Source organism: Carcharodon carcharias, chromosome 14 (assembly GCF_017639515.1).
Source record: "Carcharodon carcharias isolate sCarCar2 chromosome 14, sCarCar2.pri, whole genome shotgun sequence".
NCBI classification, from domain to species: Eukaryota; Metazoa; Chordata; class Chondrichthyes; order Lamniformes; family Lamnidae; genus Carcharodon; species Carcharodon carcharias.
The window spans coordinates 15,350,781-15,377,727 of record NC_054480.1 but is presented as its reverse complement, the minus strand read 5'-3'; the positions used below and the strand labels follow the sequence as shown (position 1 = coordinate 15,377,727).

Genomic DNA, 26,947 nt, shown 5'->3' with positions numbered 1-26,947 from the left:
TGAGGGGGTTGGGGGGGCGGGGTGGTGGTGGGTGGGGCCAGTGATAGATGGAGATAACCAAAAGATGTCACAGACAAAAGGACAAAGAGGTGTTGAAGGTGGTGATACTATCTAAGGAATGTGCTAATTAAGGGTAGAAAGCAGGACGAGCAAGGTACAGATAGCCCTAGTGGGGTATGGGGGGGGGGGGGGCGGTGGGTGGTAAGGGATCGAAATAGGCTACAAGGTAAGGAGATAGAACAATGGATGGAAATATACTTAAAAATAATGGAAGTAGGTGGGAAAAGAAAAATCTATATAAATTATTGGAAAAAACAAAAAGGAGGGGGAAAATTCGTAAAGGGAGTGGGGATGGAGGAGAGAGTTCATGATCTAAAATTGTTGAACTCAATATTCAGTCTGGAAGGCTGTAAAGTGCCTAGTCCTGCTTTCTACCCTTAATTAGCACATTCCTTTAGATAATATCACCACCTTCAACACCTCTTTGTCCTTTTGTCTGTGACATCTTTTGGTTATCTCCACCTATCACTGGTCCTCTATCCAGCTCTTCTTGTCCCACCACCCCCCTCCCTTAAACCAACCTATAGTTCACCTCTTTTCTATTCTTACTTAGTTCTGTTGAAGAGACATACGGACTCGAAACGTTAACTGTGTCCCTCTCCGCAGATGCTGCCAGACCTGCTGAGTTTTTCCAGGTATTTTTGTTTTTGTTTTAAATTTATTAGTACTTATCCTATATTTGTCACTTCTAGGTTTAGAGGCTGAAAGCTCTGTTTATTCAATTAGTCCTGGGCACTGAACCACAGGAAGGATATATTGGCCTTGGTGATGCACCTTGGGGATGCAGCACAGATTCACCAGAATAAAGCCAGACTACAGCAGTTTCCTTGGGTATAGAAGATTAAGGGGTGATATAATAAAGGTGTTTAAAATAATTAATGGACTTGGTTGGGTAGAAGAGAAAACCTGTTTCCTTTGGTGGGGAGTTTTTTTTTAATTCATTGATGGGATGTGGCAGCACTGGCAAGGTCAGCATTTATTGCCCTTGAGAAGGTGATGGTGAGCTCCCTTCTTGAACCGCTGCAGTCCCTGTGGGGTGTTTACACTCACAGTGCTGTTAGGGAGGGAGTTCCAGGATTTTGATCCAGCGACAGTGAAGGAATGACGATATATTTCCAAGTCAGGGTGGTGAGTGGCTTGGAGGGGAGCTTCCAGTTGGTGGTGTTCCCATCTATCTGCTGCCCTTGTCCTTCTGTCTAAGGAGCCTTGTTCAGTTCCTGCAGCGCATCTTGTAGATGGTATACACTGCTGCCACTGTCCGTCGGTGGTGGAGGGAGTGAATGTTTGTGGATGTGGTGCCAATCAAGTGGGCTGCTTTGTCCCGGACGGTGTTGAGATTCTTGAATATTGTTGGAGCTGCACTCATCCAGGCAAGTGGGTAGTATTCCATCACACTCCTGACTTCTGCCTTGTAGATGGAGGGCAGGCTCTTGGGATTCAGGAGGTGAATTACTCAATTCAGGATTTCTGCCATCTGACCTGCTCTTGTAGCCACAGTATTTATATGACCAGTCCAGTTCATTTTCTGGTCAATGGTAACCCCCCAGGATGTTGATAATGGGGTGTTCAGTGATGGTAATGCCATTGAATGTCAAGGGGCAATGATTGGATTCTCTCTTGTTGGAGATGGTCATTGCCTGGCACTTGTGTGGCACGAATGTTACTTGCAACTTGTCAGCCCAAGCCTGAATATTGTCCAGGTCTTGCTGTATTTGGACATGGACTGCTGCTTCGGTATCTGAGGAGTCGCGAATGGTTCTGAACATCCTGCAATCATCAGCGAACATCCCCATTTCTGACCTTATGATGAAGGAAGTTCATTGATGAAGCAGCTGAAGATGGTTGGGCCTAGGACACTACCCTGAGGAACTCCTGCAGTGCTGTCCTGGAGCTGAGATGATTGACCTCCAACGACCACAACCATCTTCCTTTGTGCTAGGTATGACTCCAACCAGTGGAGAGTTTTCCCCCGATTCCCACTGACTCCAGTTTTGCTAGGGCTCCTTGATGCCACACTCGGCCAAATGCTTCCGCGATATCAAGGGCAGTCACTCTCACCTCATCTCTGGAGTTCAGCTCTTTTGTCCATGTTTGAACCATGGCTGTAATGAGGTCAGGAGCTGAGTGATCCTGGCGGAACCCAAACTGGTTATTGCCAAGAATGTGCCACTTGATAGAATTGTTGACGACCCCTTGCATCACTTTGACAGTAATTGAGAGCAGGCTTATGGGGCAGTAATTGGCTGGGTTGGATTTGTCCTGTTTTTTGTGTACAGGACATACCTGGGCAATTTTCCACATAGCCGGGTAGATGCCAGTGTTGTAGCTGTACTGGAACAGCTTGGCTAAAGGCATGGGAAGTTGTAGAGCAGAGGTATTATTGCCAGAACATTATCAGCCTTTGCAGTATCCAGTGCCTTCAGCTGATTCTTGTTATCACATAGCAAGAATCGAATTGGCTGAAGACTGACATCTGTGATGCTGGGGACCTTTGAAGGAGGTCGAACTGCATCATCCACTCGGCACTTCTGGCTAAAGATTGTAGCAAGTGCTTCAGCCTTATCTTTTACTCCTGTGCTGGGCTCTTCCATCATTGAGGATGGGGATATTTGTGGAGCCTCCTTCTCCAGTGAGTTGTTTAATTGTCCACCATCATTCACGACTGGATGTAACAGGACTGCAGAACTTAGATCTGATCCGTTGGTTGTGGAGTCAATTAGCCCTATCTATCGCTTGCTGCTTATGCTGTTTGGCATGAAAATAGTCCTGAGCTGTAGCTTCGCCAGGTTGACACCTCATTTTTAGGTATGCCTGATGCTGCTCCTGGCATGCTCTCCTGCACTCTTCACTGAGCCAGGGTTGATCCCCTGGCTTGATGGTAATAGTAGAGTGGGGGATATGTCAGGCCATGAGGTTACAGATTGTGTTACAGTACAATTCTGCTGCTGCTGATGGCCCTCAGCGCCTCATGGATTCCTAGTCTTGAGTTTCTAGATCTGTTCAAAATCTATCCCACTTAGCACAGTGCTAGTGCCACACAACATGATGGAGGTATCCTTAACGTGAAGATGGGACCTTGTCTCCACAGGGACAATGCGGTGGTTACTCCTACCAATGCTGTCATGGACAGATGCACCTGCAGCAGGCACATTGGTGAGGATGAGGTCAAGTATGTTTTTCCCTCTTGTTAGTTCCTTCACCACCTGCTGCAGAACCAGTCTAGCAGCTATATCCTTTAGGACGGTCAGTAGAGGTGCTAACAAGCCAATCTTGGTGATGGACATTGAAGTCTCCCACCCAGAGTACATTCTGCACCCTTGCCACCCTTGGTGTTTCCTCCAAGTGGTGTTCAACACGGAGGAGCACTGATTCATCAGCTGAGGGAGGGCGGTATATGGTCATCAGCAGGAGGTTTCCTTGTCCATGTTTGACCTGGTGCCTTGAGACATCAGTCTGGAGTCTATGTTGAGGACTCCCAGGGCAACTCCCTCCTGACTGTATAGTTGTGGGTATGGTGGTGTCTGGGACATTATCTATAAGGTATGATTCCATATGACTATGGGAGTGAGACATTATTAGATCATTGGACTTTTAATTACAGGTTTTTATTGAATTCAAATTCCACCATCTGCCGTGGTGGGTTTGAACCCGGGTCACCAGAGCATTACCCTAGGTCTCTGGATTACTAGTCCAGTGACAAGCCTCTGCACCACTGCCTCCCCGCACAGAACAAGCGGACATAACCTTAAAATTAGGATTAGGCCATTCAGGGTGATGTCAGGAAGCAATTCTTCACAGAAAGAGTCATGGAATTCTGGAACTCTCTCCCCAGAAAGATTGTTCAGGCTGGGACTCAACTGAAAATTTCAAAACTGTGATATGGAACCAAGGCAAGCTGAGAGAGTTGAGATGCCAGCCAGTCATGATCTAATTGAATGGTCCACCAGGGTTGAGGGGCTGAATGGCCTCCTCTTGTACCTATGCTCTTATCAAAATACCACCATCAGACCGGCATTTTATGGGGTGTAATCATCCACTTAAGGGCCTCATTTGGCCTGGAGGTGGGTGGGCTGTTTGCCAACTTCCTTACTGCTGGTGAAGTGCTAATGGTGGTGGGAAGGTGACACGCAGGCCACCCCCCCCCAAACGTCCACCCGATTTTATGCACCCCAGGGCACTGTAAAATCCTAGCCCCTGCTATTTGTCAAAGCAGGAAGGCCTCTAGTTCAGTCCCTTGAGTCGAGGATTCTGTCATGATGGCTGTAGCTCCTCCACAATGAGCTTTACTGCCCCTCAGCAAAATAGAGGCAAATGTCAGCCAGGTTTCTTGCTTCCGATTCCTATCACAAGAACATAGGGATTTAGGAGCTTGATTAGTCCCTTCGGCCCTTTGAGCCTGCTCCACCATTCAATAAGATCATGGCTGCTCTGATTGTGGCCTCAACTCTATTTTCTTGTCTTGCTCCCATAACCCTTGACCTCCTCGTCCATCAAGAATCTAACTCAGCCTTGAATATATTCAATGACCTGTTGGAAAGTCCAAGCAGGTGAAGTCGAAAGAGGACAGGGTTGAGTTGACTGTGTTGGCCCCACGCCACTCCTTCATCAAATATCCTGCTGACATGATTAGTGTCTACTTAGCCAGGCACAGTCGAGTAACTGTTGCCATGGAGATATACCTCATTGTCAACAGGTCAACCATAATCTCATTGAATGATGGAACAGGCTTGAGGGACTGAATGACCTGCTCCTGTTCCTATGTTTCTGTAAAGGACATCGGCCCTTCAGCAAAAATATAAGTATTTTTTTCAGAAATGTGCCATTAAAGGAGAAATAAACTTTGGAAATGGTTCCTATGAATGTTAAGATAGGTAGGCCCTTTGTGGTTTCTCCTCTTTCTCAACTTGTACACAAAACAAATGCACTTGAAAAACTCCTACAGAGTCCTTGTTAATCATTCATCTGCTCAGCATGATAATGGAGCAGATATTCTTGATTGCCATTGACCTTGGAATGTTTCCAAAAGTGAGAGTTGGAGCCAGTAAAATGGATGAACAACTTAACACAGCACCTTTAACATGTCTGAAAGGGGTTGGTCACGTTGCAAGAGGTGAAAGGAGGGACAGGAGCGCAGACTGAAGCAGGGGTTGATTTTGACAAATGGTTGGATCAACACATAAGGGAGGGGGAGGGTGACATCAAGGGAGAGTGGCAAGCTTGCGTGTATTTCAGCGAAGTTCTAGCTCCTACACCTCATTTTAATGAGGAAGTTCAGACTCAGTACCTGCAGGCTGACCGGTGGCAGTGGGATCTCAGGTGGTCACCAAGGACTCATTTAGGGACCCCCGCACTAATTTAGGGTCGAAGTCCAGATCTGTTTATGGGTAAGGGAGGGAGCGGCTGGGGGGAAACCCGAAGCAGTAGAGACTCCTTGTGAAGTCCAGAGGAGCCTCTCCTGTTCTGTCCTGGGAAAAATAGGACCTTAAAAATGTAAAGCTTACCTTTGTCCATTTAGGGTGGGTGTCATTGTCACTTGCAGCTCATAATTAATCTTTGCTGGATTAAGGTGAGAAGCCAGTGGATAAGTTGATTTAAATGCCATCATCACGTTTTCATTGACTGAGAGGAGTTACAGCCCTCCATCACCCCCAACCCCTCCACTGCCCCTCCAACCTTCAGGTGTGGTTGAGGAGGTAGATTTGAAGGAAATTTCTGCAGGAGAACAACCAGGAGAGAGGTGCAGCAAGGCAGAGGGATTTCGAAAGTGAGTACCGGAGTGCAGGAAGGGCGGTGGATGTGCTAACAGTGCTAAAGTGGAGAAAGGAAGGACTACGCAGTAGGCTAACACCGGAAGAGTGCAGAGTTTGAGCAGGAAGACAGAAGGGTTGCACCACGAGACCCACAGAATTGTGGAATGAAACAGCACCGAAGGAGGCCATTCATCCCATCATGCTTGTGTTAACTCTTGACTGAAAGAGTTCTTCAGTCAGTCCCACTCCCCTGATCTTTCATCATAGTTCAGCAAATTTTACCTTGATCTAATTTCCTGTTGGAAGTTACTTTTGAATCTGCTTCCATTACCATTTTAGATGGTGTATTTCAGATCATCACAACTTGCAGGGTAAAAAAAACTGAAGCCACATGTTGTCCCTCGTTCTTTTGCTAATCTCTGTAAAATGGAACAAGGTCAAGGAGCAATCTGTAAATTTGGAAGAGGATGATTAATCAAAGATGGGGGAGGGAGTGGTGTAATGGGAAGCTAATGGAGATGGACGGGTAAAGGGGTAATAGGGAATGAGATTTAAATTAATGAAGCAGTCTGTTCCTAGTCTTGGTATCATGTTTGACCCTGAGATGAGTTTGTGACTACATATCCAGGCTGTCACTAAGATTGCCAATTTCCACCTCCATAAAATCACCGGACTCCACCTAATCTCAATTGCTGATGAAACATTAATTCATGCTTTTGCTACCATTAGACTTAACTATTTCAACAGTCCCCTGACCGGCCATCTACATTCTACCCTCCTTAAACATCTGAGGCCATCCAAAATTCTAACTCAGACCAAATCCCATTCACCCATCGTTCCTGTGCTGACTCACCTAAATTGGCTCCCAGAATCTATCTATCTTTCAAAATTTGGGTAATTTGGCAGTAATTGTAAGGTTTTATTAGCAGTGATAAGGTTTATTAGTAGTAGTAAAGCTGATTGGGAGTAGTAGGGTTTATTAATTACAAATCAGTTAAGAAAATAATAAATAAATTAAAAAGTAATAACAATGGCAGGGCAAGCAATGTGTTGTGACTACAGAAAGTAGGAGCTCCTGGACACCAGAGTGATCCAGGGCAAACATTTCTTTAGCAAGTGTCAGCACCTTGAGGAGCTTCAGCCCAGAGTCATTGAACTGGAGGCTGAGCTGCAGACACCACGATGCATCAGGGAGGGGGAAAGTCACCTGGACACTTAGTTCCAGGAGGCAGTCACACCTCTTAAATTAGGGTCTTCCTATTTTTGTCAGGAGTCAGGGACAGGGGCGTGTGACTTTAAGTGAGGCAGGTATGGGATTTATGAAGGCAGAAGTGGAGGAGCCTCTGCCCTTGCAATTTCCCAATAGGTTCGAGGTTCTTGCATCCTGTGGAAATGAAAGTGGGAGCTGCAGGGCGGCTGAGTGAACTGACCATGGCACCATGGTGCAGGAAGCCATTCAAGTCGGGGGTGAGTTGATATGAATGTAGTGGTAGTAGGGGACAATATAGTCAGGGGGTTGACACAGTTCTCTGCAGCTGAGAATAAAAGTCCATATAGCTGTGTTCCCTGCCTGGTGCCAGGTTTTGGGACATCTGCTCTGGGCTGGAGAGAACCTTGCAGTGGGAGGGGGAGGATCTAGCTGTTGTGATCCATACTGGTACCAACGACATTGATAGGACTTGGAAAGGGGTTCTGCTTAGGAATTGTGAGCAGCTAGGGGCTAAATTAAAAAGCAGAACCTCAAAGGTAATAATCTCTGGGTAAGTAAGATTAAAGAGATGAATGCATGGCTCAGAGACTGGTGTGGGAGAAGTGGGTTTTGATTTATGGGGCACTGGCACCAGTACTGGGGGAAATGGGAGCTGCACTGTTGGGACGGGCTTCACCTGAACTGTGCTGGGGCCAGTGTTCTGGCGAATTATATAACTAAGATGGTAGAGAGAGCTTTAAGCTAAATAGTGGGTGAAAGAGATTGCGTGAGTGGAGATGTAGTAAATCAAAGCTTATCAATGAGGTACTAGAGAAGGTAGCGATTTGTATAAAGATAACCAGAGTGAGGCAGGAAGGGAGACAGAGAGAGAGAGAGAGTACAAATTTAAGAGTGCACCATCAGTTGATACTAGAGATTGCAAAAATAGTAAAAAGACAGAGTTAAAGGCTCTGTAACTGAATGCGTGCAGCATTCGTAACAAAATGGATGAATTGTTAGCACAGAAATAAATACTTATAACCTGACAGAGACGTGGTTGCAGGTTGACTAAGGCTAGGAGCTGAATATTGAAGGGTATTTGACATTTCGAAAAGATAGGAAGCTAGGAAAAGATAGTGGCATATCTTTTATGTTAGTTAAGGATGTCATTAGTATAGGAGTGAGAGCTGACTTTAGCCCAAATAAGTAAGACATGAAATCAGTTTAGGTAGAGATAAGAAATAGGATAGGTCAAAGGTCACTTGTGGGTGTATTTTATAGGCCCCTAATAGTAGTTACACGCAGGACAGAGTATACAGGAAGAAATAAATAGGGCATGTTGGAAAAGTACCACAATAATCATGGGAGACTTTAATCTACATGTAGATTGGATGAATCAGATTGGTAAATGTAGCCTGGAAAGTGAGTTTATGGAGTATGCAGGACAATTTCTTAAAGCAGTATGTTCTAGGGCCAACCAGGGAGCAGTTTATTCTAGACCTGTCAATGAGCAATGAGACAGGATTAATCAATAATCTCATGGTAAAGGAACCTTTAGGTGACAGCAGTCATAACGTGTTAGAATTTCATATTCAGTCTGAAGGGGTGAAATGCGGATCTAAGACTGATGTTTTAAACTGAAATAAAGGTAATCATCAGGGTATAAACACAAAGCTAGCTAAAGTGAACTGCGAAACTGGTTTAAAAGGTAGGATAGTAGAAATGCTGTGGCAGACAATTAAGCAGATACTTAATAACTCTCAGCAAAGATTTATCCAAGTAAGAAAGGAAGACTCTTTGAGAAGGATGCATCATCTGTGGTTAAATAAAGAATTTAGGGATTGTATCAAAGTGAAAGAAATACTGTACAAATCTGTAAAGATTTGTTTTGGTCAGAAGTTTAGTCAGATTTTAAGAACCAACAAAGAATGACTAAAAATATTTATAAAGAGGAAGAAAGTTGAGTATGAGAGAAAGCTGGCTAGTAATAGAAGAACAGATAGTGAGAGCTTTTACACATATTCAAATAGGAAAAGAGTAACTAAAACTAGTGTTGGTCCTCTAGAGAGTGAGTTTGGAAATAGGTAATGGAAACAAGGAAATGGTGGAGGTGTTGAACAGATATTTTGTGTCTGCCTTCACTGCGGAAGCCTTAGAAAACTTCCTAAAGATACTTGAAATTCAAAAGGTGACTTGGGGTGTTGGGGGTGGTGGGGAACTTAAAACAATCACCATCACTAGGAAAAAGGTGCTGGAAAAACTATTAGACCTAAAGGCTGACAAGTCCCCAAGGCCAGATGGCCTGCATCCTAGTGTCTTAAAAAAGTGGCTGCAGAGACAGTGGGTGCATTGGTCAAGATATTCCAAAATTCTTTAGATTCTGTAAGGGTTCCAGGGGGTTGGAAAATAGCTAATGAAATGTCTTTATTCAAGAAAGGAGGGAGACAGAAAGCAGGAAACTACAGGCCAGTTAGCCTAACATCTGTCATAGGGAAATTGCTATAATCTATTATTAAGAAGATATAGGAGGATACTTAGAAAATCATAATGTGATCAGATAGAGCCAACAAGGTTTTATGAAAGGAAAATTGTGTTCAACTAATTTATTAGTTGTTTGAGGAAGTAACAAGCAAGGTGGATAAAGGGGAACATGTAGATGTGGTGCATTTGGGTTTCCAAAAGGCATTTCTTAAGGTGCCACATCAAAGCTTACGGCAAAAGATAAGAGAACATGGTTTAGGGATTAACGTATTAGCACGGATAAAGGATTGGTTAAATAACGGGAAGTAGAGAGAATGGATAAATGGTTTTTTTCACATTGGCAAGCTGTAACTATTTGAGGGCCACAGGGATCAGGGCTGGGGCCTCAACTATATACAATCTACATCAATGATTTGGATGAAGGGACTGTATGAATGATAGCTAAATTTACCAATGACACCAAGAGTGGTAGGAAAGTAAGTTGTCAAGAGGATGCAGAGAGTCTGCAAAAGGATATAAACATGCTAAGTGACTGGGCAAAAATTTGGCAGATGGGGTAAAATGTGGGAAAATGTGAACTTGTGCACTTTGGTAGGAAGAATGGAAAAACAGTATACTATTTAAATGGAGAGAGATTGCGAAACTTGATGGTACTGAGGGATCTGGGTGTCCTGGTACATGAATCACAAAAAATTAGGATGCAGATACAGCAAGCGATTAGGAAAGCAAATGGAATGTTGGCATTATTGCAAGGGCAATGGAATATAAAAGCCAGGAAGTTTCACTGCAGCTGTACAGGGCATTAGTGAGACCACATCCAGAATACTATAACAAAAATAAAAATACCTGGAAAAACTCAGCAGGTCTGACAGCATCTGTGGAGAGGAACACAGTTAATGTTTCAAGTCTGTATGACTCTTCAACAGAACTAAGGAAAAATAGAAGGGAGGTGAAATATAAGCTGGTTTAAGGGGGAGTGGGACAAGTAGAGCTGGATAGAGGGCCAGTGATAGGTGGAGATAGACAAAAGGACAAAGGGGTGTTGATGGTGGTGATATTATCTAAGGAATGTGCTAATAGGTGACATTAAGGGTAGAAAGCAGGACTAGCAAGGTACAGATAGCCCTAGTGGGGTTAAGAGGACACCCCACCCCACTAGGGTTATCTGTACCTTGCTCATCCTGCTTTCTACCCTTAATGTCACCTATTAGTACATTCCTTAGATAATATCACCACTGTCAACACCTCTTTGTCCTTTTGTCTATGACATCTTTTGGTTATCTCCACCTATCACTGGCCCTCTATCCAGCTCTACTTGTCCTACTCCCCCTTAAACCAGCTTATATTTCACCTCTCTTCTATTTTTCCTTAGTTCTGTTGAAGAGTCTTATGGACTCAAAACGTTAACTGTGTTCCTCTCCGCAGATGCTGCCAGACCTGCTGAGTTTTTCCAGGTATTTTTATTTTTATTTTGGATTCCAGCATCTGCAGTTTTTTGATTTTATCCAGAATACTATATACAATTTTGTTCTCCTTATTTGAAAAAAGATATAATTGCATTAGAAGCAGTTCAGAGAAGGATCAATCTACTCATTCCTGGGATGAAGGACTCATTCTATGAAGAAAGATTGAGCAGGTTAGACCAATGTCCATTGGGGTTTAGAAGAATGAGAGATGATCTTATTGAAACATAGAAGATCTCGAGGGGACTTGACAAGGTAAATACCAGGAGGATGTTTCCGCTTGTAGGGGAGACTAGGGGACACGGTTTAAGAATAAGAGGTCTCTCATTTAAGACAGCGATGAGGAGAATTTTTTTCTCTCAGAGGGTCATTAGTCTGTGGAATTCTCTTCCCCAGAGAGCAGTGGAGCTCGGTCATTGAATATATTCAAGGCGGAGTTAGACAGAGAGTCATGGGTTATGGGTTGACAGATAAGAAGGTGGAGTTGAGAACACAACCAGCCATGATCTTATTGAATGGCGGAGCAGACTCGAAGGGCCGAATGGCCTACTCCTGCTCCTATGCTCCTACATTCCTATAAGTACAAGTTGTTGTTGGTGTTGTTGTTATTCTTGATATAATGTGAGAGGTTGAGTTCTGGACCTTGAGAATATAGTACCTTTTTACCCTGGATGCACTCAATAAGCAAAGAATACAAATACGAATCTCACTCTGATTTTGTAGTGCTTTATTTAATAATCACAAGATTATTATATTGTTGCTTTGTATTTCAGGAGACGACTCATAGCTCCAATCAGCCTTGTACTGTCTAATGTAAATGAACACCGTCCATCAGACGGGCCTGTACCACAGCACCATGACCCTCGCCATCCACGCACTGGCCTGTATATTTGGCACAGGCTCATGGGTTGCCATCAATGGTCTATGGGTGGAGCTTCCACTTATTGTGAACGTGTTGCCTGAAGGCTGGGACTTGCCCTCTTACCTCACTGTCATCATTCAACTGGCCAATGTGGGACCTCTGTTTGTCACTCTCATGCACAAGTTTGCACCAGGGAAGATGAAAGAGATTGTTGCCATCTACATTATTATCAGCATCGGGATCATGGCCAGCTTACTGATGGTATTCTTCTGGAAGAAAACCACGCTACTGGAAGGTACACCTCACAGTACAGTGTTTCTTATACTGGCCTTCTTTTTGTCACTAGTAGACTGTACATCATCTGTGACCTTTCTGCCTTTCATGATGAGACTCCCAACAAAGTACATGACTACCTATTTCATTGGAGAGGGCCTGAGTGGCTTTATCCCTGGTCTTGTGGCATTAGGCCAGGGTGTTGGGATGATCAAGTGTGTGAATGTTTCAAAACCAGTTAATGTGACCATTGATAATTTCACAGAGGGGGCAAGTATTTACCAGATTGAAACTCATTACTCTCCTGCCAACTTCTCTACAGAAGCATTCTTAGCTTTCCTCACAGTTATGATGGTTTTCTGCTTGGTGGCTTTTTTTCTCCTCACACGGATTCCATGTTTACCACACACGGAGCTTAATGAAGAGCAAGTGTCTAACCAAATGGTGCACGCCTCAACCACTGAATTAGAACTGAATAAATACACCTCCGAGCGACCAACAGATCCACAAAGCTTCAGCCTCAATAGTCCTACAAAGGCAATGGATAAAGCTATGTTCACAGCTGAAACACAAAATGTGGCAACCAGTACATTCATTAAGTACTCCAAGCACCAGCTTTTCTTCATTTATTTTCTGGTTGCCTGGGTGAATTCATTGACCAATGGTTTTCTACCATCAGTGCAGACTTATTCATGCTTACCCTATGGAAGCGTTGCTTACCACCTGTCTGCCGCTCTGAGTTCCATGGCTAATCCTGTCGCCTGCATTATTGCTTTGTTTTTACCCAACAGGTAGGCTATGCAGAATGTAATGGAATTTGGAGATTGGGAGATTGTTGTAGTGGATCCATTCTAATGTCTTCTAAATTGCAGCTGAACTGAGTTAGAACAAAACATGAACTGCAATGTGACATCTACTGCCTTGGTACAGTTTGGAACCAACTTGCTGGGAAATGACTCCATCTAGGAGCCAATGCCTAGCAATTCCTGGAAAGAAATCCTCATGGGTTCAAATTTTGGTAATTTTCCAAATGATTTATAGGATAAATAGCTCAACAAGAATAGCAATTCTCATGGCTTACACCTGTGTTTCTTACACTCCTAGGGAAGATACCAACCAGCAGTGAGGTGCAATGCCGTAGACAAAGGCAACCCAATGACACCTGTAGAATTGTAAAACTTTCTAGCATGGAAGGGAGCTATTTGGCCCATCACATCTGTTCTTACTGTTTGCTAGGAGTAAGTCAAATCCGATCTCACTGCTCTCTCTCACAACAAGATGACCCCCACACATTTATTATTAGGACTCACACCTCTGCAGATTGGGCTCAGACTGTCCCAGTACTAACCTGATTTGAATTGTGTCTGTCTACTGCCAGAAAAATGGATGCAATGCATAGTAATTGGGTGGATGTGCAGTCAGGTTTAGGCAGGCAAAGCATTGGGAATTGAATTGGTGAGAAAAGAAAGGGAAGCCACCTATATCTCCATATACATTGCATCCATCTTTCTGGCAGAAAACAGACACAATTTCAATCAATTTAGTACTGGGACAGTCTGAGCCCAGTCCACAGAGAAAGATGGTAACATGGACACCATTCTAAGGTAAGTCCAGGATTTTTGGGTGGGGAGGGATCAGGCACCCTAGGGAGGGATGGGTTGGAGGGGGGTGGGGTTGGTGAAAAACAGCCTGCCCACTCTCATCTGCCTTCCCCTAATTGAGCAGTTAAGGGCCTCAGTAGGCCTAAGGGAGGGCTGGCTAGAGGGCACCTCACCCACCCACTGTATAATCTGAATGAATCTGGGGTGGGTGGGAAGGTGGTGGTGGGGGGCGGGGGGGGGGGGGGGGGGGGGTGGGGGGCATAAAATCCAGCCCAATGTAAGTAATTCTATGTGCAGTGAAAAATGAGGCTCCTATTTACATTGCAATGAAGCAACGTTTCACCACTTAAGCATAGCATGAGTTTGGAGTTGATAGAATTGAGCCAAATTTTGTGTTATCTTTTTCTCCATTTTTATTTTTCACTCATCTTCTCTCCCTTGTTATATGGGCTTGAGGGTTGAAATTACGTGGACAGGTTACATACACACAAACATGTAAATAATGATGGATAGGGAAAAACTCCAAGCCAGCCTGTCCCACACAATGGTGGTACCTAGTACATCACAATATGTATCCCATTCCCATCCCACAAAACAACATGCAATCTTCTGAAAGCGGGAAAAACAAATCAGATAAACACCCAAGGTGATTTGGCAGAAAGAGCTGGCAAGTTCTTCAGTGACCACCCCAGGGAATCAAAACTTGACTCGGAGATCACTGTGGCCCCTGGTACTTCCTCGATGCACTGAGTCTTTTTGGCTGAGGACAGGAACAGGTCCAGCTCTCCCTTGAAGGAATTTAGTGAATCTGAGGGGGGATTCTGAGAGAGGGCACATAATCTTAAAATTAGAACTAGATCATTTAGGAGGGAAATCATGAAGCAATATTTTCTCGCAAAGCGTAGTAGAAATCCAGAATTCTTTTACAAACAAGGAGCAGAAGTAAGCCATTCAGTACCTTGAGCGTGCTCCATCATTTAATAAGATCATGGCTGATCTGATAGTAACCTAAAATCTGCATCCCACCTACCCCCAATAACCTATCAGCCCCTTGATTACCAAGAACCTCTGCCTTAAAAATATTCAAAGACTCTGCTTCCACTGCCTTTTCAGGAAGAGAGATCCAAAGACTCACAACCCTCTGAGTGAAAAAAATTCACCTCTTCTCTGTTTTAAATGGGTGACCCCTTATTTTAAATAGTGACCTCTTGTTCTTGATCCTCCCACAAGAGGAAACATCCTCTCCACATCCACCCTGTCAAGACCCCAAAAATCAATGGCTGGTGGAGCAATTGTAGTTTTCAAGACAGATATCAGAATAAGGGTATCAAGAGATATGGAGCTAGAGAGGGCAAATAGAGTTGAAGTCTAGGTCAGCCATTATCTAACTGAACTGAACAGTTTTGAGGGGCTGAATGGCCTCCTCCAACCATATGGTATAGTGCATTCACTGGGCTTGGGTTTTAGATTTTTATCAGATAATCTATTACATCATCCAGAAAAATAAAGCAATGAAATTTGCCTGCAAGCAAAAGGTACATTTTAATCAGAATAAATGGTCCTGCTTTGCGGGAAGTTTAATAATAGACCTGTTATTCTGAGAGAAATGCTGTTGCTGAGTCCTGAGGGCGCTGTGTGGTGTGTTTTATGGATCAATGAATGTCTGCTTGGGAATATGACTGGGGAATTAATTAGCAGCAATAGACAAATCTAATCAAATATTCCATGTAATATGATGGTTCTGGTATTGCTGGGCCTTTGAAGATGCCAGATCTGCGTTTTTTATTTATTTTTTGATGGGGGGGGTGAGTGTCACTGGCGAGGCCACCATTTGTGGCCCATCCCTAGTTGTGCTTGAGAAGGTGGTAGTGAACCACCTTCTAGAATCGTTGCAGTTCATCTAGTGTAGGTACACCCACAGTGCTCCAGGAGTTCCAAGATTTCGAACTAGCGACAATGAAGGAATGATGATATAGTTTCATGTCAGGATGATTTATGATTGGCGGGGGGAACTTACAAGTGATGGTGTTCCCGTATGTTCACCCTTGTCCTTCTAGGCGGTAGAGATCCTGGGTTTGGAAGGTTCTGTCAAAGGAACCGTGGCAAGTTGGGACACACGGCTGCCATTGTGGACCAGTGGTAGAGAGAATGAACATTTAAGGTGGTAGATAGGGTGCTGATCAAGTGGGCTGCTTTATTTTGGATGGTGTTGACCTTCTTCTGAAGAATCAAAGCAGAAAGATGTTTAATTTCTTATCAGTTTTGGTCAGATATCTGGTCATATTTGATCCCAAAAAGAATTCTGACATGATCCACACCATCACTAAGATGTTCTAGTTCCACCTTTGTAACATCACCTGACTCCACTCCTGCCTCAGCTCATCTGCTGCTATCCTCATTCATGCCTTTGTTACCTCTAGGTGTTAAGACACAGCAGTTTGTAAAGGCTGAGTTATTTAAAATCCCGGAGGGAAACTTCAAACAACTGTCATAACTAATATTTTCAATTGGTATGTTTGAGATACAGCTCTGAATTCAGGAATAAAACCACCGGTGGTTTTTATATAAATTAAATTAAACATTTATTAATTTAGCATTTAATATCTCAAAACTACTATATATTAAAGCACCCAGGCTATCTGGCTTTAATCCAATTAAGACATAGACAGACACACTCACAGACATAAACTCTATTTCAAGTCTAATTTAAAATAATTTCCAATAACATTACATACATTAATATTTCCTCATGACACTGGACTTGACTATTCCAACACTCTCTGGGATGGCCTCTTATTTTGCACCCTCTATAAATTTGGGACTATCCTGTGTCCTAACTCGCACCAAGACCCATTTAACCATCAGTCCTGTGCTCACTGACCTACAGTGGCTTCTGGTCTAGCAATGTCTCAATTTTAAAATTCCCGTCCTTGTTTTCAAATCCCTCCATGGCCTTGTCTGTCCCTGTTTCTGTAATCTCATCCAGTCCTACAATACTCTTAAGATATCAACACTCCACCAATTCTGGCCTCTTGAGCATTCCCAATTTTGAACACTCAACCGTTGGCCCTCAGCCGCTTAGACCCTAAGTTCATTCCCGCTATAAACCTCTCTGCTTTTCTACCTCTTTCCTTCTTTGAGACACTCCTTAAAACCTACCTCTTTGACAAAGTTTATGGTCATGTGCTGTAGTATCTCCTTATGTAGCTCAGTGTCAATTCTTGTTTGATTAACACTCATGTGAAGCACCTTGGGATGCTTAAGTACATTAATGACATTAAATAAATACAGCTGGCATTGTTGATTTGCAAGGGGAGATATATAAATCTTTTTCTCTCAGAAAGAGTTATAAACCTTTTTCTGATGGTGGGGAATTTCAGAACAAGAGAGTACAATCTTAAAATTAGAGCAGGACTATTTGAGGGTGAAAATCAGTAAGTATTTCTTCATACAATGAGTAATAGAAACCTAGAATGCATTCCCTAAAATCCTATGTCAGTTGAAAATCTAAAGATTTGGATCAATAGATTTGCAATAGGGAAGGATCAAGGATATGTAATAAAGGCAAGCAAATGGGCTTGAGGTAAAAGTCAGCCATGATCTAATAGAATGGTGTAACAGACTCATGGGGCCTACTCATGGGCCTACTCCTGCTGTGTTGAAGTTAAATTTACTTTTACCAACAAATGCACAGCACAGCACACCAGGCTTTTGCTTTCTAATGGTGTCTCTGACAGTGAATGGCCATTTAAGTTGAATTTGTGCTGAATTGCAAGCTCTTATGTGCTGTTCACTGGTACTGGCTAGCGACCGGCATGAATCTGTGAGTGTGGAACTCTCTTCCTCAGAGGGGTGGAGGCAGAGTCAATGAATATTTTTAAGGCTGAATTAGATAGATTCTTGACTGACAAGGGAGTCAAAGGTTATAGTGGGGAGGAACGAAGGTAGAGCTGAGGCCGCAATCAGATTAGCCACAATCTTATTGAATGGTAGAACAGCCTTGAGGGGCTGAATGGCCTACTCCTGCTCCTAATTTATATCTGCCCCAAGCTCATTTCAGTCATTAGGATGAGATGTTTCATTGCTTGGTTGGGTTTGAATCATGGTGCTAATAGTGTAGAAGTGGAGAGCTAATCCTGTCTTTTGACATGGACATCCAACCTTTTCGAATGGGTATTGTGAAATGCTATTAAAAATTAAAATTAGCAAAATGATAGGCAAACATAAAGCATGGTCCCTAAAGCATGAAATGTCACTGTTGCACCTCCATCATTGTGCGGTGCATCTATCATGTCATAATTGTCCGCAAACTTTTGAATACACAGACACTTTGATAATCACCTAAACTGGGCTAGTGCAGTATAACCTGCGTAGCTATTACTGAATGAAAGATGCAGTCACTGAACTCAGGTGTAACCATGTCATTGGGCTTTCATAACTGCAGCACTCGGAAATGCTCAAAAGAAAAAGCTGACACTGGCCCCAAAAGCTGACAACTTATGGGCGAAACTCACTGTACAACTGAAAAATACCTCGTGGGCTGAACAAGTTAAATTCCAATTGCCATGATTTAAGCTATAGCTGTATCCCGGGAAAAACACTGAACTGCCCAAAAGTGCAGTTTTTGTAGTGGTGGTTTTACAAATGTTTGAAAGGGATATTAACTTTGGTGGTACAGAATGCATTTTCGAGTAAGACCTGACAGCAATTTAGATTTTTGGCACTTTTTCCAATGCATTTTGAACTATACTGAGGCTCTGTTTATAATAGGTTGCCCATAAAGAAGCTTTTCTATTTAATAAAGTTAATTGCTGATAAAACAGATGGCAAAATGAACCAGACAGCTCCGCACATCACAAAGTGTCTGCAACAGGAATCTTACACCCTAAAATATTTTGAACAGAAAGCAGCAAAACAGCTGTTTTTTTTTAAAGGAAATCTAAATTGGATGCTTCGGGTTTCTGAGCTGAATTCAGCTGGCAAAAAAACAAGTCCCTCTGCTCGTGAACACATCATTTGGTTTTAGCTCTCCTTTAAAGATAAAATATTGATCAAGAAGGCAAAGGTACGGGCATCAGCGCTTCATCAACAATCTTACATGAGAAAAGAGATCTGTCTAGGCGGTGAGCAAAAAAAAAATGTACATTGAAAATGTAGTCTGCACCAATTACACCATCCACTTTTAACACAGACAGATGCCCATCTCTGGTAAATGGCTCTGGCCCTTTTCCATTACGACAGGAATCGATCACAATTAAAGGCACCACTTATACTATATTAAGCAGGCCGACTATTTTGGATGGTTCAATAAGTATTTGCCCTGTACTTACCAATTATAAAAAGCCCTCCGCATTAAAGGGTCTTCCAACGCCTTCCAAACAGCTGTTCACACCTGGCTAAAGCACAGTTAACTCAATGATGAAATTCTGGGCGTAACTGCTAACAACTGGTGAGGCCACAACTGGAGTATTGTGTGCAGTTCTGGTCACCACATTGCAGGAAGGACGTAATAGCTCTGGAGAGAGTGCAGAGGAGGTTTACAAGAATGTTGCCAGGGTTAGAGAAGTGTAGCTACGAGGAGAGATTGGATCGGTTGGCGTTATTTTCCTTGAAACAAAGAAGGCTGAGAGGTGACTTGATTGAGGTGTACAAAATTATGAGGGGAATAGATAGAGTGGACAGGATGAAATTGTTTCCCTTGGTGGAGAATTCTAGAACCAGGGGACATAGATTCAAGATAAGTAGCAGAAGGTGTAGGGGCAACATGAGGAAGAACTTTATTACGCAGAGGGTAGTGGGCGTCTGAAATTCGCTGCCCAAGTTGGTGGTAGAGGCAGAAACTCTAAACTCTTTTAAAAAGTACCAGGATCTGCACCTAAGGTGCTGTAAGCTGCAGGGCTATGGGTCGGGTGCAGGGAGGCGGGATTAGAAAGGGCACCTCTGTGTCCTCGGGCTGGCATGGACAAGATGGGCCGAATGGCCTCCTTCTGTGCTGTAACTTTTCTATGGTTCTAACTGGCAGTTGCTACATGGAGGTTTCCTGTCAGATTACGTTACTCTTTGATTTTACTACCTATTTGTATTATGGACACATGCTAACACCAAAGTGCCCATTCTAAGCACTGCAGACCATATTAAGAACCATTGCAGGGCAGAGTGATATGAATTTTACCCTATAGCTGACCGGTATGACATGACAATCTTATAAGGTGAACTGGGTGTAAACATAGGAAAGTGTTGCAATCACAAACACACAATCATTCACTGGCATTCAGCTCAAATTTTCCATTATTTGACAATTTGGTTCATTATTTCTGGAATAGATGTCTTTGGTCTTTTTTTCTGCCTTTTACTGACCAGTAACCAGCATTTCCCTTTTTGGAGACTAGATCTGGGATTGTTTTCATTCTTCTATGTGTTGTGGGTATTACTGGCTAGATTAGCATTTATTGTCCATCCCTAGTTGTCCTTGAGATGGTGATGAACTGTCTTCTTGAACTGCTACAGCCCACATGGTTTAGGTGCACCCACAGTGTTGTTAGGGAGAGATTTCCAGGGTTTTGACCCAGCGACAGTGAAAGAACAGTGATATATTTCCAAGTCAGGATGGTGACTGGCTTGGAAGGAACTTGCAGATGCTTGTGTTCCCATGCATCTGCTGCCCTTGTCCTTCTAGGTGGTAAAGGCTTTTTTTAATTCATTCACGGGATGTGGGCTTTGCTGGCTGGACCAGAATTTATTGGCCATCCCTAGTTGCCTTTCAGAAGGTGGTCTTGAGCTGCCTTCTTGAACTGCTGCAGCCCATGTGGTGTAGGTTCACCCACAGTGCTGTTAGGAAGGGAGTCCCAGGACCTTGAGCCAGTGACAGTAAATGAACAGTGATATATCTACTGCCCTTGACCTTCTAGATGGTAGTGGCCATGAGTTTGGAAGGTGCTGTCCAAGGAACCTTAGTGAATTCCTGAAGTGCAGCTTGTAGATGGTACACACTGCTGCTACTGTGCGTCGGTGGTGGAGGGAGTGAATGTTTGTGGATGTAATGCCAATCAAGTGGGCTGCTTTGTCCTGGATGGTGTCAATCTTCTTGAGTGTTGTGGGAGTAGCACTCATCCAGGCAAGTGAGGAGTATTCCATCACACTCCTGACTTGTGCCTTGTAGATGGTGGACAGGTTTTGAGGAGTCAGGAGGTGAGTTACCGGTTGCAGGATTCCTAGCCTCGGACCTGCACTTGTAGCCACAGTATTTAAAATACTAGTCCAGTTTATTTTCTGGTCAATGGTAACTCCCAGGATGTTGATTGAGGGGCTAGAGTGGTGGTAATGCCATTGAATGTCAAGGGGTGATGGTTAGATTCTCTCTTGTTAGAGATGGTCATTGCCTGCCACGTGTATGGCGCGAATGTTACTTGCCACTTGTCAGCCCAAGCCTGCATATTGTCCAGGTCTTGCTGCATTTGGACATGGACTGCTTCAGTACCTGAGGGGTCGCGAATGGTGCTGAACATTGTGCAATCATCAGCGAACATCCCCACTTCTGACCTTAGGATGGAAGAAAGGTCATTGATGAAGCAATTGAAGATGGTTGGGTCGAAGGCACTACCCTGAGGAACTCCTGCAGTGATGTCCTGGAGCTGAGTTGATTGACCTCCAACAACCACAACCACCTTCCTTTGTGCTAGGTATGAATCCAACCAGCAGAGAGTTTTCCCTGATTCCCATTAACTCCAGTTTTGCTAGGGCTCCTTGATGCCACACAGTCAAATGTGGCCTTGATGTTAAGGGCAGTCACTCTCACCTCACCTCTGGAGTTCAGCTCTTTTGTCCATGTTTGAACCAAGGTTGTAATGAGGTCAGGAGCTGAGTGATCCTGGTGGACCCCGAACTGAGTGTCATTGCACAAATTATTGCTAAGCAAGTGCCGCTGGATAGCACTGTTGATGATCCCTTCCATTACTTTACTGATGATGGAGAGTAGACTGATGGGGCTGTAATTGGCCAGGTTGGATTTGTCCTGCTTTTTGTGTACAGAACATACCTGGGCAATTTTCCACATAGTCGGGTAGATGCCAGTGTTGTAGCTGTACTGGAACAGCTTGGCTAGGGGGGTGGCAATTTCTGGAGCGCAAGACTTCAGCACTGTTGCTGGAATATTGTCAGAGCTCATAGCCTTTGCCCTATCCCATGCCTTCAGCCGTTTCTCTATATCAGGTGGAGTGAATTGAATTGGAAGCAGACTGGCATCTGTGATGCTGGGGACCTCCGGAGGAGGCTGAGATGAATCACCCACTCAGCACTTCTGGTTGAAGATTGTAGCAAATTCTTCAGCCTTACCTTTTGCACTGATCTGCTAGACTCCCCCATCAGTGAGTTGTTTAATTGTCCACCAGCATTCACGACTGGATGTGGCAGAGCTTAGATCTGATCCATTGATTTTGGGATCGCTTAGCTCTGTCTATCACTTGCTGCTGTTTGGCACGCAAGTAGTCCTGTGTTATTACTTCACCATGTAGACACCTCATTTTTAGGTATAACTGATGCTGCTCCTGGCATGCTCTCCTGCACCCTTCATTGAACCTGGGTTGATCCCCTGGATTGATGGTGATGGTGGAGTGGGAGATATGTCGGACCATGGGCTACAGATTGTGTTCGAGTACAATTCTGCTGCTGCTGATGGCCCACAGCACCTCATGCAAGCCCAGCCTTGAGTTGCTAGATCTGTTCTAAATCTATCCCATTTAGCATGGTGGTAGTGCCACACAACATGATAGAGGGTATCCTCAATGTGAAGGTGGGACTTTGTCTCCACAAGGACTGTTCGGTGGTCACTCCTACCGGTACTGTCATGGACAGATGCATCTGCGGCAGGCAGGTTGGTGAGGATGAGGTCAAGTTTGTTTTTCCTCTTATTTGGTTCCCTCACCAAATGCTGCAGACCCAGTCTAGCAGCTTGGTCAGTAGTGGTGCTACTGAGTCATACTTGGTGTTGGTCGTTGAAGTCCCCCACCCATTGTACATTCTGTGCCCTTGCCACCCTCAGTACTTCCTCCAAGTGGTGTTCAACATGGACGAGCACTGATTCATCAGCTGAGGGGGGATGGTTCATGATTTCCTTGTCCATGTTTGACCTGATGCCATGAGACTTCATGGGATCCGGAGCTGATGTTGAGGACTCCCAGGACAATTCCCTGCCGACTGTGTACCACTGTGCTGCCACCTCTGCTGGGGCCGTCCTGCTGGTGGGACATGATGTACCCAGGGATGGTGATGGTGGTGTCTGGGACATTATCTTTAAGGTATGATTCCGTGAGGATGACTATGTCAGGCTGCTGCTTAACTAGTCTGTGAGACAGCTCTCCCAATTTTGGCACAAGCCCCCAGATGTTAGTAAGGAGGACAAACTTACTAACTCGTGAGATTGGAAGTTGCTGTGGGAGGAGCCTTGGTGAGCTGCTGCTTTAGATGGTACAAACTGCCCTGACTATGCTTCAGTGGTGGAGGGAGTGAATGTTTAAGCTGGTGGATGAGGTGCTGATCAAGCAGGTTGTTTTGTCCTGGATGGTATCGAGCTTCTCAAGTGTTACTGGAAACACACTCATCCAGGCAAGTGGAATGTATTCCTCCACATTCCTGGCTTTTCTCAGATTAGGTGCATTCTTTTTGTTTTCCTTTCAAAAAAATATTCAATTTACATTTTGGTTTAAAGACAAGTTTACAGTCACAAATTTCCTCTTCATTTGATTATTAAATTGTTTTTTAAATGTAAGTCAGCAACGAAGTTAACTCCCTCTTCAGCGTGTGCATTGAAATATTATAGATGCGCAAAAAGATGAGGCACAATGCATTGTTAGGCAATTTAAACATAACTTAAACTATGGCCAAATAAGCCAATTTTTCAACAACAATTTGCTTCTAATGTGCAAAAGCTTCCCAAGGCAAGTCAAAGGGGCACAACTCAGCAAAAATTGAATCCAAGCCAAACAAGGTGACATTAAGATGAAAGAGAGATGTTTTAAAAGCAATCTAAAAAGAAGTGAGAGGTATGGGGATGGGTTAAGTGGAGCTTGGGACTAGATGATTGAAGGCATGGGCATTAATGATAGCATGAAGGATATTGGGGTGCCTCGGAGCCAGAGTTGGAGGAAAGTGGAGATCTTGGGGGGCTGTAGGATTGGAGGAAGTTATAGTGATAGGGGGAGGCATTGTGGTGAGTTGAGAATTTTAAAATGGAGGTATGTGTAGACCAGAGACCAATGTAGGTTAGCAAGCACATGGGCGATGGGTGAATGGGACTTGGTATGAGTCAGGGTACATATGCTAGAGTTTTGGTGGAGTGCAGTAGAGCTGAAGTTTATCCAGGGTGGAAAAAGGGAGGCTGACCAGGAGAGCATTGGAATGGCTGAGCCTGGAGGTAAGAAAATTATGGATGTGGCTTTCAGAAACAGATGAGTTGAAACAGAACCAGAGATAGACAATACATGGACGCAGCCATTCAAGAACGGTGGTTCAACACCACCTTCTCAAAGATAAAAGGAGATGAGCAACAAATGCTGGCCTTGCCAGCAACACCTACATTCCATGAGCGGGTAAAGAAAAAAATGACAAGATTCTCAAGCTTGATATAATGCGCACAGTTGCCAACTATGCATCATGGTAACCTTGGTAGCAACCAAGGGCACTAGGTTTGTGGAATATCTCCAAAGGTGCATTCATTTTATTCTTTGATTTATGACTCAGAGAACCTATGCACTTATGAGTAATGAATGAGAATTGCGACATGTGGAGGCCTCATCACTGTCAATGTGGATGTCTTAGCTCTAGACAGGAGGACAAAAATATCTTGCGAAATCATGGCACAGTGTGTGAACTTTTTACTGTGTTGGCATAAGCCTATACACCTGCTGCAAACTACATCTGTGCATTCTTAAATTGGAAAAAGCACACAGAAAACGATGCACTGCAAGAACTTGTGAAAGATAGGCTCCTTGGATTTGTCGAACATCACTGGGTAGCAGCCATCTGCTTCCCTTATTCCATTAGGTATCAAAGACAAGCACCAAGTCAACAGCATCAGAACTGGCACGATGGGCACTTAGCAAGTTTGGTTCCAGATTTCGATTTTTTTCCAACTCCAAATATATATTTTTTTAAAAAGCTACTTTAAATGAGGAATAAAGACTCACTTTGAATTCAAACAGAGAACAAAACAAACTCTCATTTATCAATATGTTTTGAAAGCAGCAATGCGTGGCCAGCAGTTCAGGATTTATCGAAGATTGAAGTGTTTAATTGTTTTGCAGCACAATGTTCTCAAATGTCCAAAATTGGTTGAAATCGGAAGCTGTGCAAATGGGCATTTCAGGTTTGTAGGGAGAGCTTCCTGGGTGCTGCCTGTCAGCTCTCTTGCTTACCTTTGCAATCATTCTCATAATCACAGGGGCCCATAGATGTCTACAGCACAGAAGGAGGCCATTCGGCCCATTGCATCCACGCTGGTCAGCAAAGATCTGATGACACGAATCCCATTTTCCAGTGCTTGGCCCATAGCCCTGGCGGCTATGGCAACACAAGTGAATATCTAAATACTTTTTAAATGTTACAAAAGTTTCTGACTCAACCACCCTTTTAGGCAGTGAATTCCAGACTCCCACCACCCTCTGCGTGAAAAGATTTCTCCTCAACTCCCCTCTTAGCCTTCTACCTCTTACCTTTAATCTATGCCCCCTGGTTATTGACTCTTCTACTAATGGAAAAAGTGCCTTCCTATCCACCCTATCTATGCCCCTCATAATCTTATACACCTCCATCAGGTCCCCTCTCAACCTGCGTTGCTCCAAGGAAACCAACCCCGGCCTATCCAATCTTTCCTCATAGCTCAGACCTTCCAGCCCAGGCAGCATCCTGGTAAATCTCCTCTGCACCCTCTCCAGTGCAATCATATCCTTCCTATAATGTGGTGACCAGAACTGCACGCAGTACTCCACTTGTGGCCTAACCAGCGTTTTATGCGGTTCCAGCATAACCTCCCTGCTCTTGTACTCTATGGGCAGAATCTTCAGTTCGGCAAGTGGGGGCGGGACCTGCTCGCCGATGAGTAAAATGATGCGTGGTGATGTTGGGTGTGTGTCACGATGTCACCGCACGTCATTTAGAATTTTAGTTCAGCGGATGCGCACCGGAGTTGGTTACACCTCAGAGTTGGCCGCGCGCCCACTGAACTGTCAAAGGCCTATTAAGGCCATTTGAATTCCAATTCAAATAATTAACGGAGCTGCCCTTCCAACCTTAATGTTGGCGGGGTGGGTGGGGGGGAGGGGGGGGTGGGGGGGGGGTGGGGCGGTGGTGGGGGGTGGGGCAGGCAAAGAGCCCAGGCGGCCTTCGCACTTATCATGAAACCTCAGCTGTGGGCGGGATGAGGTTTCATGAGGGTTTTTAAACTTCAGTAGAATCTTTCAAAAACATCCAATGACACGTCCCAGCTCAAGTGACACTGCCACATTCGGGGACATGTCTTAAAAAATGTTTTCTTCCTTTATTTAAATCTTAACATATCAAACTGATCTCTCTGAGGCAGCTCATTGTACTAGCATTTTAACTTCTAATTCTATCTCAGCTTCTCTTGCCTTATCTCCACCTTGGACCCTTTAAATGCTTGTACACTGTAAACAATTACAAGCTTTCTTGGCAAATTCCATTACCCGAGGCGAAACAGATAAAAGGTTTAATCAGCAACCACAACGATAACTTGTGTTTGTAAATCATGAGCGGTCTAGACAGAGTAGATAGTGAGAGACTGTTCTCATTCTCACCAATCTGAGGCCTAATCTAAGGTAACATTGGCAAAAAAGCTTTTATGCAGCAAGAAGTTAGGACCTGGGAGGCATTGCCCAAGAGTGTGGTGGAAGCAGATTCAGTCATGGCTTTCAAAAGGGAATTGGATTGAAACAAGAGAAAATGCAGAGCTATGGGGAAAAGGCAGGGTAGTGGGACTAGCTGAGTTGCTCTTGCAGAACACTGGCACAGACATGATGGTTTGAATGGCATTGTAACCATTCTATGTTTCTAGGTGCCCTGCCAAGACAACATGAAGAAGGAAAAAAAACTAAAATAAATTTGTTTCTCTTCCATATTCTCTTGCTTAAATTCTTCTTTTTTAAATGGACAAATGGCTGAACTGATAAAATGGCCGCCGCTGACCACATGTCGGTAGGCCTAGAAGTTTCTGAGCAGTTTTAAAAAAAATTGACAAAGACTAACAGTGTAATACTCCT

At 43.9% G+C, this 26,947-nt stretch overlaps 1 protein-coding gene across 1 annotated transcript in view; it reads left to right on the top strand.

Moving 5' to 3' along the window:
- The first annotated feature begins 11,799 nt into the window (after window positions 1-11,799).
- slc52a3 (solute carrier family 52 member 3) overlaps window positions 11,800-26,947 on the top strand; it is a 54,458-nt gene continuing 39,310 nt past the window's right edge. Inside the window, exon 1 of the mRNA XM_041204470.1 lies at window positions 11,800-12,869. Coding sequence (XP_041060404.1) covers window positions 11,800-12,869 — 1,070 coding nt within the window. The remainder of the gene's footprint in view (window positions 12,870-26,947) is intronic.